General features: G+C 33.3%; 1 protein-coding gene across 2 annotated transcripts in view; it reads left to right on the top strand.

Moving 5' to 3' along the window:
- LOC131048547 (electron transfer flavoprotein subunit alpha, mitochondrial) overlaps positions 1-14,357 on the top strand; it is a 121,669-nt gene extending 107,312 nt beyond the window's left edge. For both annotated transcript variants that reach the window (XM_057982542.2, XM_057982541.2), the window contains exon 8: positions 14,049-14,357. In XM_057982542.2, coding sequence (XP_057838525.1) covers positions 14,049-14,126 — 78 coding nt within the window. In that variant the 3' untranslated portion in view covers positions 14,127-14,357. The remainder of the gene's footprint in view (positions 1-14,048) is intronic.
- Positions 14,358-15,124: the final 767 nt, after the last annotated feature.

Below are 15,124 nucleotides of genomic sequence, written 5' to 3'. Positions count from 1 at the left end.
CAAAAAGGAGAATTCTGATCTGCATTAGTTAATTAACTAATAACAAATTAAGTGAAGAACAATAAGATTGATCAAAGGATGATTAGTTAAGTTAATAATCTGGACAATAAACAAAAGGTCAAAAGTAAAACTGTTAGAAGTTTGATTAGTTTAAGTTGTTGAAAAGACATGACTGAGGAGATACAACCCCTCACATCATGACCGCTAGAAGAGATAATAAAGGAGGATCATATTGTAGACAAGGAGCATGGATATTTGTTATTTTTACTGATTCATAGCAGAGTACTAAGTCAGCCAAGTGAAGGTGGTGTATCCACCAGTTTGCAAGGGCATAGACACATGCCAAAAAAAGATTTAACAAGCAGAAATAGCGTCCAGATTGCATGCTTACAAGGAGACATAATGGATAGAGTGATCAGGGATCAGAATCCCGATTCAGAGACATTCAAATCACATGACGTAAAGGAACCAACCAGACACAGCAATCTTATTATTAGAGGGTCAAAGGATAATTGAGGTGGTGAACATAGCAATCACGGATAATTCTGCATACATCTATAATTATCAGACCTTTTATTTGATCTCACAACAGATTTCTTTTGGAACATTATATTAGAATTTACATCAGATTTGAAACGTTATATTATTGTCAAGAAGAACATTTAAAATTCATATAAGGTCTGCTAATTGAATCTTGTCTAGAGTCGTGCAATTTCAATGAGTCCATAAGCATCGTGAGTATAATTATCTCATAATAGCAAAGTTAGTGGAAAGCCCAAAAGGGGACATTACATAATATCATATAAATTTTATCATTTTTAAGTAACATATTTATAATGTTTAAGTCAGTCTGAGTATTCAGGAATTATCTTTAGCCAATTTGGGCTATCTCATCCATTTGAGGACAAAAAGTTTCATAGCCAAGTCGAGCTCTTTTGTCCATTTTGGCTTACTCTCCATATAAGATGATCAGTACAATATGGTCAATTTGGATCAAAACTCTATTCAGTATGGGATAGGTGACTTAGATAGCGATTGAATCCTATAAGGATAGGCAAATAATCACTATGTTCTAGCCAAAGTCTTAGACTCATCAAGACTAGTAGATGGGGTATTTATATGGTTAGACAAACCTTATAAAATCACCAAGGAAGTCATCCGAGCAATCACTAGTTTACCATTGGTTGGGCAACATCTAGACAAGAAGGTTTTGAAGGATTTTGTGAACAAGATCACTGATGCGACATAGGCCCCCTTATTGCATACATCATACAAAATTTTCAAAAACACACATACATATTTCTACTCCCCCTTTGACAACAATGCCAAATTGAAAAGAAAAAAAAAAAAAAAAAAAAAAAAAAAAAAAATATATATATATATATATAGAGAGAGAGAGAGAGAGAGAGAGAAAAGTTTGTATCAAAATGTTTTACATATACAAAAACTTGAAAAACTGTATCAAGATTCATGCATTCACAAGTCTCATGAAAATAACATTAAAGCTCCTCTTCAATTGAGATATGGCATGTTTCCATGTCTCTAGCACATTCTTAGTGCACTCAAGTATAGACATAATCTGTGTATGGAACTCTTCCATGGAATCAAGTGTATAGGTTTTTGGAGTAGCTAAAATAGCTTATGCATTCTTGTAGGCTCTTTGCAATATGTCCACTTGGGATGTGAGTAGACTCTTCAATTCCTTTAGTGACCAAAGTCTTTCTGCTATTTCAAGATCATAGGTATCCAACCTATTGTGCAAATCATTCACAAATTTGCTAAAAGCAAAAATAGAATCTTGAAGTGGTACATATACATTTCATATCTTTTCTAGCTCTTCCTTTCTTTCTGTTCATCTATTATTGATATAAAAATAAAAGAATGAAAAATTAGAAGTAGATGCAAGATATCTCCCTCTTGTTTCAATAGAATTTCTTAATAAATCTTTTGTAAGAGATAGAGCAAGTTTTCCTATATCAATCTATTTCATAAGTTGTTCTCCATGCTTCTTCTTGTAGCTCTTCTCAGCATAAGTTTGTGCTGCTTCTTCAAGTGACTTAATTTGATTAGATGCATCAACAACCAATTGATGAAGTTTTCTAATAGGGGTTGCCAGATGACCTATAACAGTTTCTGGTAGTAGACTTGTCAGAATATCTACACCATTCTGAATGGTTTCAGCTTCCATTCTTTGTTCTTTAAGTCTCTTCTTGTGGGCTCTAGATTGCATGACAATTACAATATTCATCATTTTAGATGCACTCATATTATCAACAATTATAGGCCCTAAGATGCCTAATGACTCATCATCATCTTCATCAGTCTGTTGTATGACTAATGTTTTTACCAGTTCAGAAGATGTTACCTTAACAATTTCTCTCCCTTGTCCTTTCTTTGTTTCCTTTTCAGGAATATGTGTATCATTGTTTTCATTAGATTCCTTCTAAATGTCATGTGAAACTAGTTGGGATTGGGGTTTCTTAGGTTGTTCCTTTGCTGGTGGAATATCCACTCCTGGTTGAGTTGTCGGTTTCTCAACTAAAGTAACCTATAAGTCAGTCATTTTAGGTGGCTGCATATCTAGTACACTAATGTTTCTAGATAGATCAATTGTATCCTAAATATCATCAACATGTATGACTTGTTGGACAATAGTGTCATCCTTTTCTTTGACAGGATAGACAACATTAGCTTGAACAATTTTATCTATTTTAGGTACATCAACAACATCTTGCTCATCCTTAGAAAAATATATAAGCTCTTCCATCCATTGGATGTTACAGGCTATCTGATGAGTCTCAGTCTCAATAGTTTGCCTCTTTCTACTAAGTATCTTCAATCTTCTTACCTTGAAAGCAAATTGAACTTTGTACTTGTCAACCAATACACTTAGTTCATCCTTGGACAATTTAGGAATGTATTGTACAAATAAATCATCTATAGTTTATTTATCCTTCTTTACAGCTTCCTCCCATTTATTCAAAATAATAGTATACAAGGAATTAGAAATATTCTATTCAAGATCATGTGGTAATCTATTGTAATGGCACAAATAATTGATTACCTATTGAATACTTTGTTCCTTTTCATCTTCATTGAATGAATCAAAATGTTTTTTGACATTACCAAATCTTTTTCTTCCTAATGTCTTCACTATTCTTTCAAAGTTAGTCTCAGGCTTGTAAGTTGAGATATCAAAAGGCACAGTTGCCTTTGGCACTTCCTTCACTGGTTTGGTTGTTTTACCAGTTGCTTTCACCTTCTTGGGTTCTTCCTCGGCATTAGTTCCTTCAAATTCTTCTTGGAGAATTAGTTTCTGACCTCTTTTCTTTGATGTAGTCTCCTTTGCATATACTTTGGGTTTCAGTTCCTCTTTGGTTTGGACACTTTGTGTCACTCTTGTACTTTTTATCATCTGAGGTGCTTTCTCAACCTTCTTCTTCTTACCTTTACCACTTATGGTAGGAACACTACTGGTTTCAACTTGTGTAGTCTGAACTTCTACTGTATCCAATTTTTCTTTCTTTTTATCCTTTGGACATTCCAACAAGTTATTGGCATAACCAATCAATAAGTCATAGTTGACCTCATAACTCATATCTTCCATTTCTTCTTCTCTAGGCTCAATAGCCTCCATCAAATAGAAATCGGTGGTAACTGTGAAAATAATGTCCTTAGGAAAGTGTTTTACCACATCCTAAGGAAATCTTACTCTCATGCTCATTTTCTTCTGAAATTCATTGAAGTATTTGTTCATTGCAACAGATAAGGTGTTTTTCATAGCCTTGACATTGTTCTTAATCTGGGCAGATACCAATAGATCCTTAGACCATTCAAGATCGCATATTCCTAGCAGGAGATTCTGAAAATGAAAAAATAGACTGATCAACAACCGTCTAAATTTAAACTTTAGACTGCTATCCTTCTTGATAGACTGAAGATTCAATAATAATTGGCTACTTATGGCCTCACATAGGTCATAATTAGTATTTTTAGCTATCATCTTGTAAGTAGTATGCACCACTGCTGATGGAACACTATTTAATCTGCTAGAATTGAATACCCAGTGGTCTATAACCATAGCTGCCAACTTTACTACTGGCTCCCTGATATTATTGACTAAAACACCATGCCCATTATATGTTGATCCGGTTAGAGTGTTTATTGTCTCTTTTAAACTACGTGTCAGCTTAGGTACTTCACCGGTTGTGTAAAAACCAACTACAACTCTAATAGCTTCCTTGTTTGTAGTATGAGTCCTTTCCAAATACATGTTTTATCCATGAACTCGACTCAAAATAATTCAGATATGTTCTTCAAAATATTGAAGAAAGTAAGCTGTGTTATGAAAACCTTTTTCATAAACCCTAATATATTCTGTTTGAATCTTTTTATTTTCATCATAAAGGGATTTTAATTGAGAATATATCGATAATGATCCTAAATCCTCAATCTTGCAATCAATGTAGCTGGACAAATCTCCTTTCACTATAACACCACTAGGAACTTGTGATAAAGCATTATAAGACACAATTCATTCTACTTTTACAACTTCCATAGGTTCAGATGTAATCATCAATTTCTCTACTAGTTTAGAAGATGTTGCCATTTCAAATAGACTAGATTTGAAGTAGGATTTTTTAAAGAAATGCCTTATTTCACACATGTTGTCTCGTTTACTGCTTGAATGCTCAAGTGCACACTAGTTCAGTCTTCACAAACCTTCAAATCAACTTGATTACTCAAATCACAATGCAACTTTGACTAAAATTAGCTAACAATCCTACGAGCTCTCAAAAATTCTTTCTCGTATGTGTTAAGGTAAAAATAACAAAGTGAAAACTCACTTTTATCCTTTTTACCTACTACATTAAATTCTCACCTATTAGGGTTACAACCCCTAATTACACTACTTAATGATACATAGATGTAAAACTGGTTGATAACCGATTGACAAAAAGTTATCAAAATTTCATGCATTCAAATTCTCTTACCACTCATTGATTTCAAGGGGTCTGGAGGTGGATTTACCATTATACTCCCCTTAGCCATATTCAAAAGGCTTAATTCACTGGTGCAAGATTCTCCACACTTGGTGAAGGAATAGTTTCTTCTCCAAGTGAGTCATCACTACTCTTATTCTATATTTGATTCATATCTTCTCTGGTTTCTTCAACATTAACTTTCTGCTTTCCTTTTTGATCTTTAGAAGGATTGACCAGTTTGCTCTTTCTGGATCTACAGATTTTTTCCACATGTTCTAGTTTGTGATAATTATAGTAGGCCATACTAGATGATCTCCAAGGTCCTGCAATACTTCTCCTAGCTCTTCTTTTGCAATTCATAGCCATATGACCAAATTTGTTACAAATGGTGCAAATGATATTTGTTACGATTTCCATCTCAAATGGACTAAATCGGTTGCCATAGGGTCTTTTCTAGTTCATGTTAACCGGCTTGTCAAAATTTATCATCACGTTGCCATTTGGTCTTGGATGCATATGTGGTACATGATTATTCTCTCCATATATGCATTCAACTGATCTATGTTCATACATTTTACATGTGAAGCAATGACCTTCAAATTTGTTGGACACATACCTAGAATTAGTATTGTAACTTGTATTTCCATTAGTTTTGTCTCTACAAACATTTGCAGTGTGACCAGGTGTATGGCAAACAAAACAAACAAGTTTAAAGGCCTTCTTACCAGTAGTATTTTTTATCTTAGGAGCAGATTTGTTCTTAAGAGTGTTGCTCTTGGTACCAAAGGATTCACCTTTTTCAGATGTGTGAAAACCAAGTCCATAAGTATCACCATTCATCCTTTGTGATTGAATTTTCTCTTCTAGCAAGATTGAACTTCTATTTAACTTTTCCAATTTCCCATTCACTTTAGTGAGCTATCTCATGAGATCTTCATTATGTTTTGACAAGTTCTCTCCTAGAGATGATGCTAATTGAAGATCTAGCTGTAGGTTTTCTTTTTATTATCTTTCTACATTCAAATTCTCATGCAAGGTAGCATTCTCTTGCTTAATCTTGGCAATCTCATGATCTCTCTCCTTGATGAGATCTTCAACAGTTCTCCTGGCTTCTAGTTCCTGACTCTATTGGTATTTTGTATGAACTTGATTTTTGTAACTTTGGCATTTGATGTCAAAGGGGGAGAGATATCTATGGAAAAACACATTATCTTTTGAGGAGAGATTGGTATTAAAGATTAATCTTTGGATAAACACATGTTGCTCCCAAGGGGAGATTGTTGTATAAAGGAGATTGTTGGTTTTTGGTATTTGGCATTTTTGTTTTGGCACTTTGATGGTTTTTCCATCTTGTGTTGCCATCAATGCCAAAGGGGGAGATTGTTGGTATTTTGGTATGGTTTTGTCATTGATGTCAACACCTACTAGCACTTTGGAGATCCAACAACATTCGCCAGCAAGCAACTATTGCACAGTTACTAGTATATGGTTCACCGACAGGATATAATGTTCACCGGTACCTAGAATGATATGGAAGACACTTGATAATATCTAAGACATCATATGGACACTTTTTTTTGAAGAATTGATCATTGGTATATTCATATTTGCATATTTGCTTTTACCGGCAAATAGGTCCAGGGTTATCTAGGGTTACACCGATAGGTTTATCTATTCTAGATTAGCATGGCATGCTATGAAGATGATTTATTATTGTTGTAAATGCATTAAGCTGACATGTTTAATCAGTTATTGCATCGAATATTATATTCTATGTAAAATGTTTTTATTGTAATATCTTGTAGAGCCGACCTACTAAAATTGGTCTTAGGTTATGGTATAAATATAAGATCTTAATTGTAAGATCGAATGTGGAATGCGGAAAAGAATTGTGTGAAAGTATATGCGAGATTAAGTAGAGGTATACACGAAGACATCATTTGAAGGTGAAGCTAGGTTTTTGTAGAAACATATCAGCATTACACCAGTACTGAATCCAGCATATGAAGATGCTATTTTGTGCAGTAAATTCTTATTGGATTTAACCATCCAATTGTAGTCAGTGTGACTCCCATTTTGTGATTGAGCAGTGAGCTCTAGGTTGTTGGCCTTTCTGCATGTGCAGACCCCATTTATGTACACTTACTATCTACAATAGTATCATCTGATTGTGGGTAAGGCTTCCCATTGTGGTTTTTCCCCTTACAGGGTTTCCACATACAAATATTGGTGTTATGTGTTGTGGTTGACTCTATGTTTATGCTTCATGCATTAATCTCTACCGGCATAGCAATTTACTATTAACACTATCTACCGACACACTTAACTGGTTTACCGGTATTAAGCATTAAGTTGGTTAATTGGTTTTTGGTTTAAATTCATTAGACAACTGATTCACCCCCCCTCTCTCAGTTGTCTTCGGGACCTAACATACTCATGCGGATAGTAAGACCTTCTAGCTCTCTCCTTAGGTTTATCTTTTCACTATTTAGTTTTTCAACTTCCTCATCTAAAGCATCAATATTGGCCTCATCTGAAGAACTATTATCAGATATTTCTAATAGTTGTTTAGTAAGCTCTCTCCTTTTGACTTGAGGAGATTTTAGTTTGACCCTTAGGGTTTCAAGCTCATTCCTACTAGCCTCAAGCTCTCTAGCCATCTCAAAATAGCCCATATCCGCCATGGTCACTTTAGGGCTTCCTTCCAAGTGATTAGGCATTAAGGGATTTAGGCTCTGATAACAATTGATAGACTTGTAAAGCACTGAGCAGGGGGGGTGAATCAGTGACACCAAACATAGTACTACTTTAAACACTGACCGGTACATAAACTTAACAAGTTTATTAAACAATATGCATGCAATAAAAAATGATATAACAACATCCACAATAAGTAAAACATCCACCATAACATAAGTGTTTATATGTGGAAAACCCAAATAGGTAAAAACTATGATAAGTTGGAACTCACAAGTTAACTATCTGCAGTAATAGATAACTGATCAATTAAGGTCTACAAAGTGCCCTACTAGGAGCGAATCCTATTAAAGATCCCAAAGCTTAGTTAAATACTATACCTTGTAAAAGGTAGTACCCTTTAAGGAGTAACCTCATTAGAGGATTTCTAAATCCAAACTAATGGATCACCTGGTTAGAGGATTTGAACAATGAAGCTTGTTAGAGCTTACCCAGTTAGGGGTTTGACTATTGCGGTGATTAGAAAACAATAGGTGGTGTGATCTAGTAGTAGCACAACTTGCTTGTATAGATCCTCTTCTATGCACTTAACACTTCTCTACCAACATACTCTATGATTTAACATTTCTACCTTGGCACATAACATATCACTTTCGCTCATACAAAATAATTCATTGTGATGTGAATATATAGACATTTAGATTTCATGTCAGCCTCTAGAAATCATAACACAATTACCTAGGTGTAGTGTAGTTGGTCAATTGATCATAACTCATCACAAAAGTATCACCAAAACTTGTCAGTAAGGATAAATCATCATGACTTGTGATAAGTCATCATGCAATCAATGAATAGTGGTTGGAACAATAATACTGGTTGGAGTTAAACATATAAACCGTTTATCCTTGATGCTCCTATGATAATCTTTGTTGGATCTTCATGTTGATACTGAGTTATGTATAACCACTGGTTATTTCCATATATATACTAGTTGTCACCATGTACCGGTTAGATATAAACCTCTAGTATACGGGTTGCAGTATAAACAAATTTGAAGTCACACCAGTAGACAATATGAACATATGTGTGTATGTGTTTCATCAATGACAATATATGATGAATTCATTATAATCCCCATCAAGCCAACAAGGGGTACTTGAGCATATTGTAGAAAAATATTCAACTGACATATGCTTCATAGTGAAGAAGGATGAAACACTTATGGAATCAGTTGAGCCCCAAAATATTTGGATTGAGGAAATGGGCTATGAGGTGGATGCACAGATTCTTCATGCCTATGCAAAAATGTTGATTGATGCACCTATTGATGAGGTAGAGAAGCCCTATGGTACTACACAATAGAAAACTCATGAGGTTGAAACATAGCTCAACTAGAAGAAGAGAGAAAAGGAAGAGGGAAATGAAATAATTTGTGGAGAAGGTCTCAAAGGACATCAAATAATTAATTAATGTTGTCCCGGAGAAAGGAAGAAAGAGGAAGAACCCAAAAGTACACATTGAGCCTATTATTGTTGAATCTGAATATGAGGATGACACACCATTGGCATTTAAGAGGGTTGTGAGAAAAAAAATAGAGTAAACACTATGTACATTATACTACATCAAGGTCTTATACAAGTTATAAAAAGATTTAATCCCCTCCTTTGAGTTTTAGGTACCAGTCTAAGTACAAGATCAATCCACCTTGGGGATTCTTCTAAGTAATAGTGATTATCATTTTATCTTATTTTATTTTATACTTATTTGATTCATTATCTTATTCAAAATTTATGTTTAAATGATAAGACACAAAACCTCTCAATGCCCTTTGTAGTTGAGTAGTGGAAACACATACATATTCTACATGACAATTATTGTGAGAATATGTATTTTTGGTTTAAACTTTAAAATATCTTTATATGATAGTACAGGTGTGTACGCAACCCTTTTCAGGGTCCAATTTCTCTACACAATTCTTTTCCAGCTGCCACCCACTCAAGTGAAATAAAGACATAAACTTAATTTAACATAGATATGGAAACCCCTAGAAGAGGGTGTTTGATGTGAATATTTGTTTGTTTGATGATTTCATGTTCACTTAAAACATAGTTCTAGTCTGAGGAATATTTTGCCTTTCACTTGAATTTATAAGTTTTGTTCAAATACTTGCTATTTGTTGATAACCAAGATCCCTATTGGATGAGGTGAGAGCATACGACAAGACTGTCTTGATTATTCTATAAAAGGAAAGTTAACCTTGTCATAGAATATTTAACATCAAAAGATTCACATGATAGAGCATGATCAAATTTAGATTTGACATAAATCTTCAAAAAGAGTAATTCATTTATAGTTCTTGAAATATAAAAGACATGCAAGATCTAATTGAAGGATTATTTACCATTTTCTGATCACCAAGATCAATATTGAATGAGATGAGAGCATACGATGGATTCATAATCCCAATTTTTATAATCTAATTAATCAGGATTTAAATATATATATTTTACAAATTTTCATATCCGAATGCTCATATTCATAAAATTGAGCAAAAATACATAATAATGAACTACATTAATCATTTAAAATCTTTATAACTATTTATACGTGTGTAACCATCATTTAACTTAATATTTCCCAAAATTTTAATAGCTTATAGAAGAACTAACTAGGACATCAATGATTTATACAAATAATACTCAATTGTGTCATGCACGCTCATAGATCCAATATCAAGGTTAAAACTGTTTGTATTCATACCTCATCAATAAAAAATCAGCTTCTAAGAAATATCTATTCATTAACTATGAATATCAACCTTTAACCTTGCACTACTATAAAACAACTTTAAATTGATAATTTTTCTATTCTAACTACATATCAGGTCATAAGTAAGTGCATAACTTACGAATTTGTTAACTATGTAATGAAGATCAATTCTTTCAACGATAACAACTTTACAAATGATAGTCAAAAACTATCAAAAAGGCTAACATCATGATAACAATGATAACCAAGATTATCTAGAACAACATATCAATTTTATCAAAAAATGATAATAACTCAATAACCAAAGACTCTCCAACAAGATAAGTAGGAAAACATTGATAATCAAGGTTATAGATATCCATTTATCCAAGATTATTTAGAATAATAACAACTTAATCAATATAAATATAAATATATCAATTGTAAGTCGAGTATAAAATCATAAAGAGTAATGTGTGTGTGTGTGCATGCTTGTGGGTGTGCTTGTGTGTGCATGCGTGCGTATGCGTCTCTGTGTGTACCAAAACCCATATGATGTTTGCAACTATAAACCAAAAACCATATGATTCCCCAATTAGAACAAAAACAAGCGATAAAATCTTAAATTAATTTCTTACATCATCCTTAAATGATTATTATTATTACGCCATATCTTTTACGACCATCAAAGTATGAAAATACCTTAACCATGTAATCTGGTTACATCTAATGTCCTAATTGTAAACCTTACTCAACATAGTAACCCCCAAGTAAACTAATCAAAACATATTATATGTGGTCTATTGTGAAAACCCTATTTACATTAGTGCATTTACTATTTATGGTACAATATTTATTGGTCAAGATCCAATCAAGGTTTCATACGGAATCTTGCAAGATTTTACATAATACCATCGATTTTGATATGGTTTAATAGTAGTTCCAAAAGAAATGATTCTTTTTGTGCAATTTCCAAACCCATTATGTGCATGCATTACTTAATCAAAGATTAAATACTATCTTGGGTATAAACCTTATAGACCTAAACACAAAAAACAATATAATTCTACCTCTAAACAATCTATAGATATTCATATAATCTGAATTGATCCCCAAATTTGATCATTCCTCATTACAAGGAATAAACACTCTTCGTTGTACAAATCAAAGCAACGTTTCAAAATAAATCATATCAAATCCAAGAATGGACAAGCTCTAACAAAGTTATCCTCTTTAATCAATAGAAAAATTGTACTACTTTTCATGATTGTTAAAAGGACTAATTATGATGATGTTAATATCCTTTTACGTACAACTACCTAAGAAGATATTTGAGTATAAGATATAAGCAGTGCATGGGCATGCAAATTTTAATGCAACTTAAACCTTCCATAAGACGTTGATAATGTCCATTAAAACTTTAAATCATTCAAATAGAGGTTCAGGGACTCTCAAATCCATGCTCCAAAGCATTGTTTTTTCTAGTACTTAGTGGTTGTGTATACATGAATACATAGATATATTTATATATTCCTCTAGCATCGATGATGCTAAAACAATCTATTACAAACTTATTGTAGGCAAAAGTCAAAATTAACCATCTATCGGTAGTCTCAAACCTTTTTTTAATACAAACCCCATGAGGTGCAGGAGTGAAATGTGGTAGTTGTCTTTTTCAACTCAGTTTTTATTGTTTGATTTATCCTATTCAAACTCATACTAAACTGTGTAGCTCAGATTTATGTAGATTCAAATGGATTTAGGACAGGTAGACAAAACCTTACATTAACTTACGCAGTTATTACATGTAAACACCACTATAAACTTGATAATTCGCTATGGGGAATATGAAATATAGTGTCAACATGCCTGTAATACAATTTAAATTCCAAGGAACAAGTCTAATAGCTAATTAACATGAAACCCGAGTTAATTGCTACTTGGAAACATGATTACTTGCAGTGAATTTTGTGTGCTAGTTATTATATTTAAATATCCTAGGCTATCCCGACATATAATAATGTGAGCCACTTGAACTTTACTAATCCAATTAAACTAATAGAACCTAGAATAACAAAACTGGTAAATGCACAGATATCTAAATCAAACATTTGAGGGTGAGCTAAAGGGTCGAACATCTGTGGTGTGAGGAATAGATAAAAATTATTGATTTGTATTCCATTAGAGGTGGTGATCCAAATCCAGTGGTTTGGATGGGGGAGGAACAGAAGCAAGAGTAGACTTTTCAATTATTTCCAAATTGAGAAGGCACTACTGAACAAATGTCTTAGAGCTAATTCATTTTACAGTTAAAAATATCTATATGTGAAGAAACAATTAAGGATCTAACAGTAGGTATTACAATAATATCATATGTGAAAACAACTATAGATAAAACCAAAGAACCAATGCCTTCATTTGATAGATGCAACAAAATTTTAGAATGAAATAAACTCAACCAACAGAAATGATCTGGGCGCATTCAGATTCTCAAAATATAAGTCACTGAAACCATGGCAAGTTACTTAATTCAAGATTCTGCGTAAACAGTGTCGAGTTGTCAATGATGCTGATGAGAAAGCTATGACAGAGTTTGCCAGAAAATGTTGATTGCAAGTTAAATTAGTTTTCTACTGTGTGGCAAGGAATGTATCGACTGCAAACAAGCTTTATGCTGCTTCTTTTTCTAAAATCCTGGTTGCACCCTGATTCTTTTATATTCTAAATATAATGCCTGCACTTCTATTCTCTTGTTCAATGATATTCCAACTTGCCTCATGGTGTGGTCTCACTGTGTGGTGTTTTTGCACTCGCTCTCCCTCAAAGACGTTTTAAGTCACCTTTTCTTTGGCACCTAAACTATGGACTTTTCCCACTTGCGTATTCTATTGCATCTTTCTATATTTATTTATTTATTGGCACCTAAAATAGGAGGATTCTTCATGCAACGGCAGTTTCCTCTTCTCCCTTTGCACTCACTACACTGCTATTTTTAGCCACTCCTATGTAGTGGCACTGTACTGGAGTTTTGAAACGGTAAATAAATAAGGTAAATGCAAAATACATTGATAAATAATAGGAGAGAGAAAAGAGGGCATGACACATACTCTAACCTCAAAGAAACCAATCATTGTCCAGAATAATGGTAAAGTGTACAGAAACAGATCCATTTTTGGATCACTTACACTTCCCAACTGATGATAGTACTAGCTGAAACCCAAACCACTTCAGCATACTGGCCTTGGATCTGGGATAAACTACTGCATTGACATTAATTAAGTTCACATTTGCATGGCTTTGAACTTGACTGATTGTAGCAATAGGTGCTCCATTTTATCGCTAGACTAGAGATCCATGAATTCGAAATGATGGTTTTCCGTTTTACTTTTATTATCATGCACATTGAACTTTGTTGCTTTTCTTTGAAAATAATTATGTCTGATCTTATAAAAAAATTAATTTTCTGAATAAAAGGTCCTATTCCACTTGTGAGACCCTCAGACTGAATCCATTGATTATTAACCTTTAATTGACTATATTTGTTGTACTTTTCTATAAATTTAAGCGCTGGGCTGATTATTTGTACACTTACTATCTGTAATGATTTGTATTTCACAGGTTGCAGATTATGGGCTGGTTGCAGATCTATTTCAGGCAATTCCAGAGCTCTTAGAAAAGATTCCAGAAAAAAATTGACTGCCATATCGTTATCGCATTGTTCAACAATTTTTACTCTATACTGAAACTTGCTACACAGAAGAGAACTTATATTCATTCAGAATTGATGAGGGAAATAAAAATGTCCTATTCACCATGGGATTTTTTACAATAATTTTTCAAAAATATTCATTACTTGGTGATTAAAAAAGAAGTAATCTAATATATAAAAAGAAATAGTTTTATTTCTTTTAAAGCATTTAACATTCATATACTCGTTTTCTAAAATGGCAAGATCTGCCCAAATATATTATAATCACATATACATTATGAATATCTGTTGGGAATAGCACTTTGGTGTTACAATCGTTAACCTTTGACTGGAGCACGTCACCTATATGGTGTAAGATACCTTAAAGAAAATCATTGTTCAAAACCTAACTAGCTCATTTGAACTTGCACAAAGGAAATTGTTATTGAGAGATGTATCACCCCAAAGCTTCTTGATAGAATTTGTAATAGTGTAACGAATAAACCACTTCTCTAAAGCTGCATATTTAATAAATCAGGCAACAGCTATATACTCGATAAATTTTCATTTTCATTTTATTTTAAAATTAATAACCCAACTGAACAATTATTTAAGTATACAAACTTCATTCATTATTATCATTCCTTGATTGATATATATTATATTAAAAAATGGATAGAATGAAATCACACTCCCAAAGAAGCCTGCAACCTCGAACTGATCCTCAAGTTGAGATAGTCAACATATTAATTTAATTAACCACATTTGTAACCAACTAGAAAGGGTTGTGTTAGGTCCGTTTAATGGCTTTGATCAAGAAATAAGGTAGGGGTAGTGGTTTTAAATTTGATGAGGATTATGGAGACTAAGTTGCAGACTCAAAGGATGAGAATGAGGATCCTTCATGGGTCAGTGTTGATAAGGATGAGCTGTTGTGGACCTTTTGCTTGAGGTGTGGTTGCTAGGATTTTGTCCTATGTCCTCTAAGGCTTCTAGGCTTGCCTTG

Source organism: Cryptomeria japonica, chromosome 9 (assembly GCF_030272615.1).
Source record: "Cryptomeria japonica chromosome 9, Sugi_1.0, whole genome shotgun sequence".
Taxonomy (NCBI): domain Eukaryota; kingdom Viridiplantae; phylum Streptophyta; class Pinopsida; order Cupressales; family Cupressaceae; genus Cryptomeria; species Cryptomeria japonica.
The sequence above is the reverse complement of the archived record's forward strand: the minus strand, read 5'-3'. Positions and strand labels throughout refer to the sequence as shown.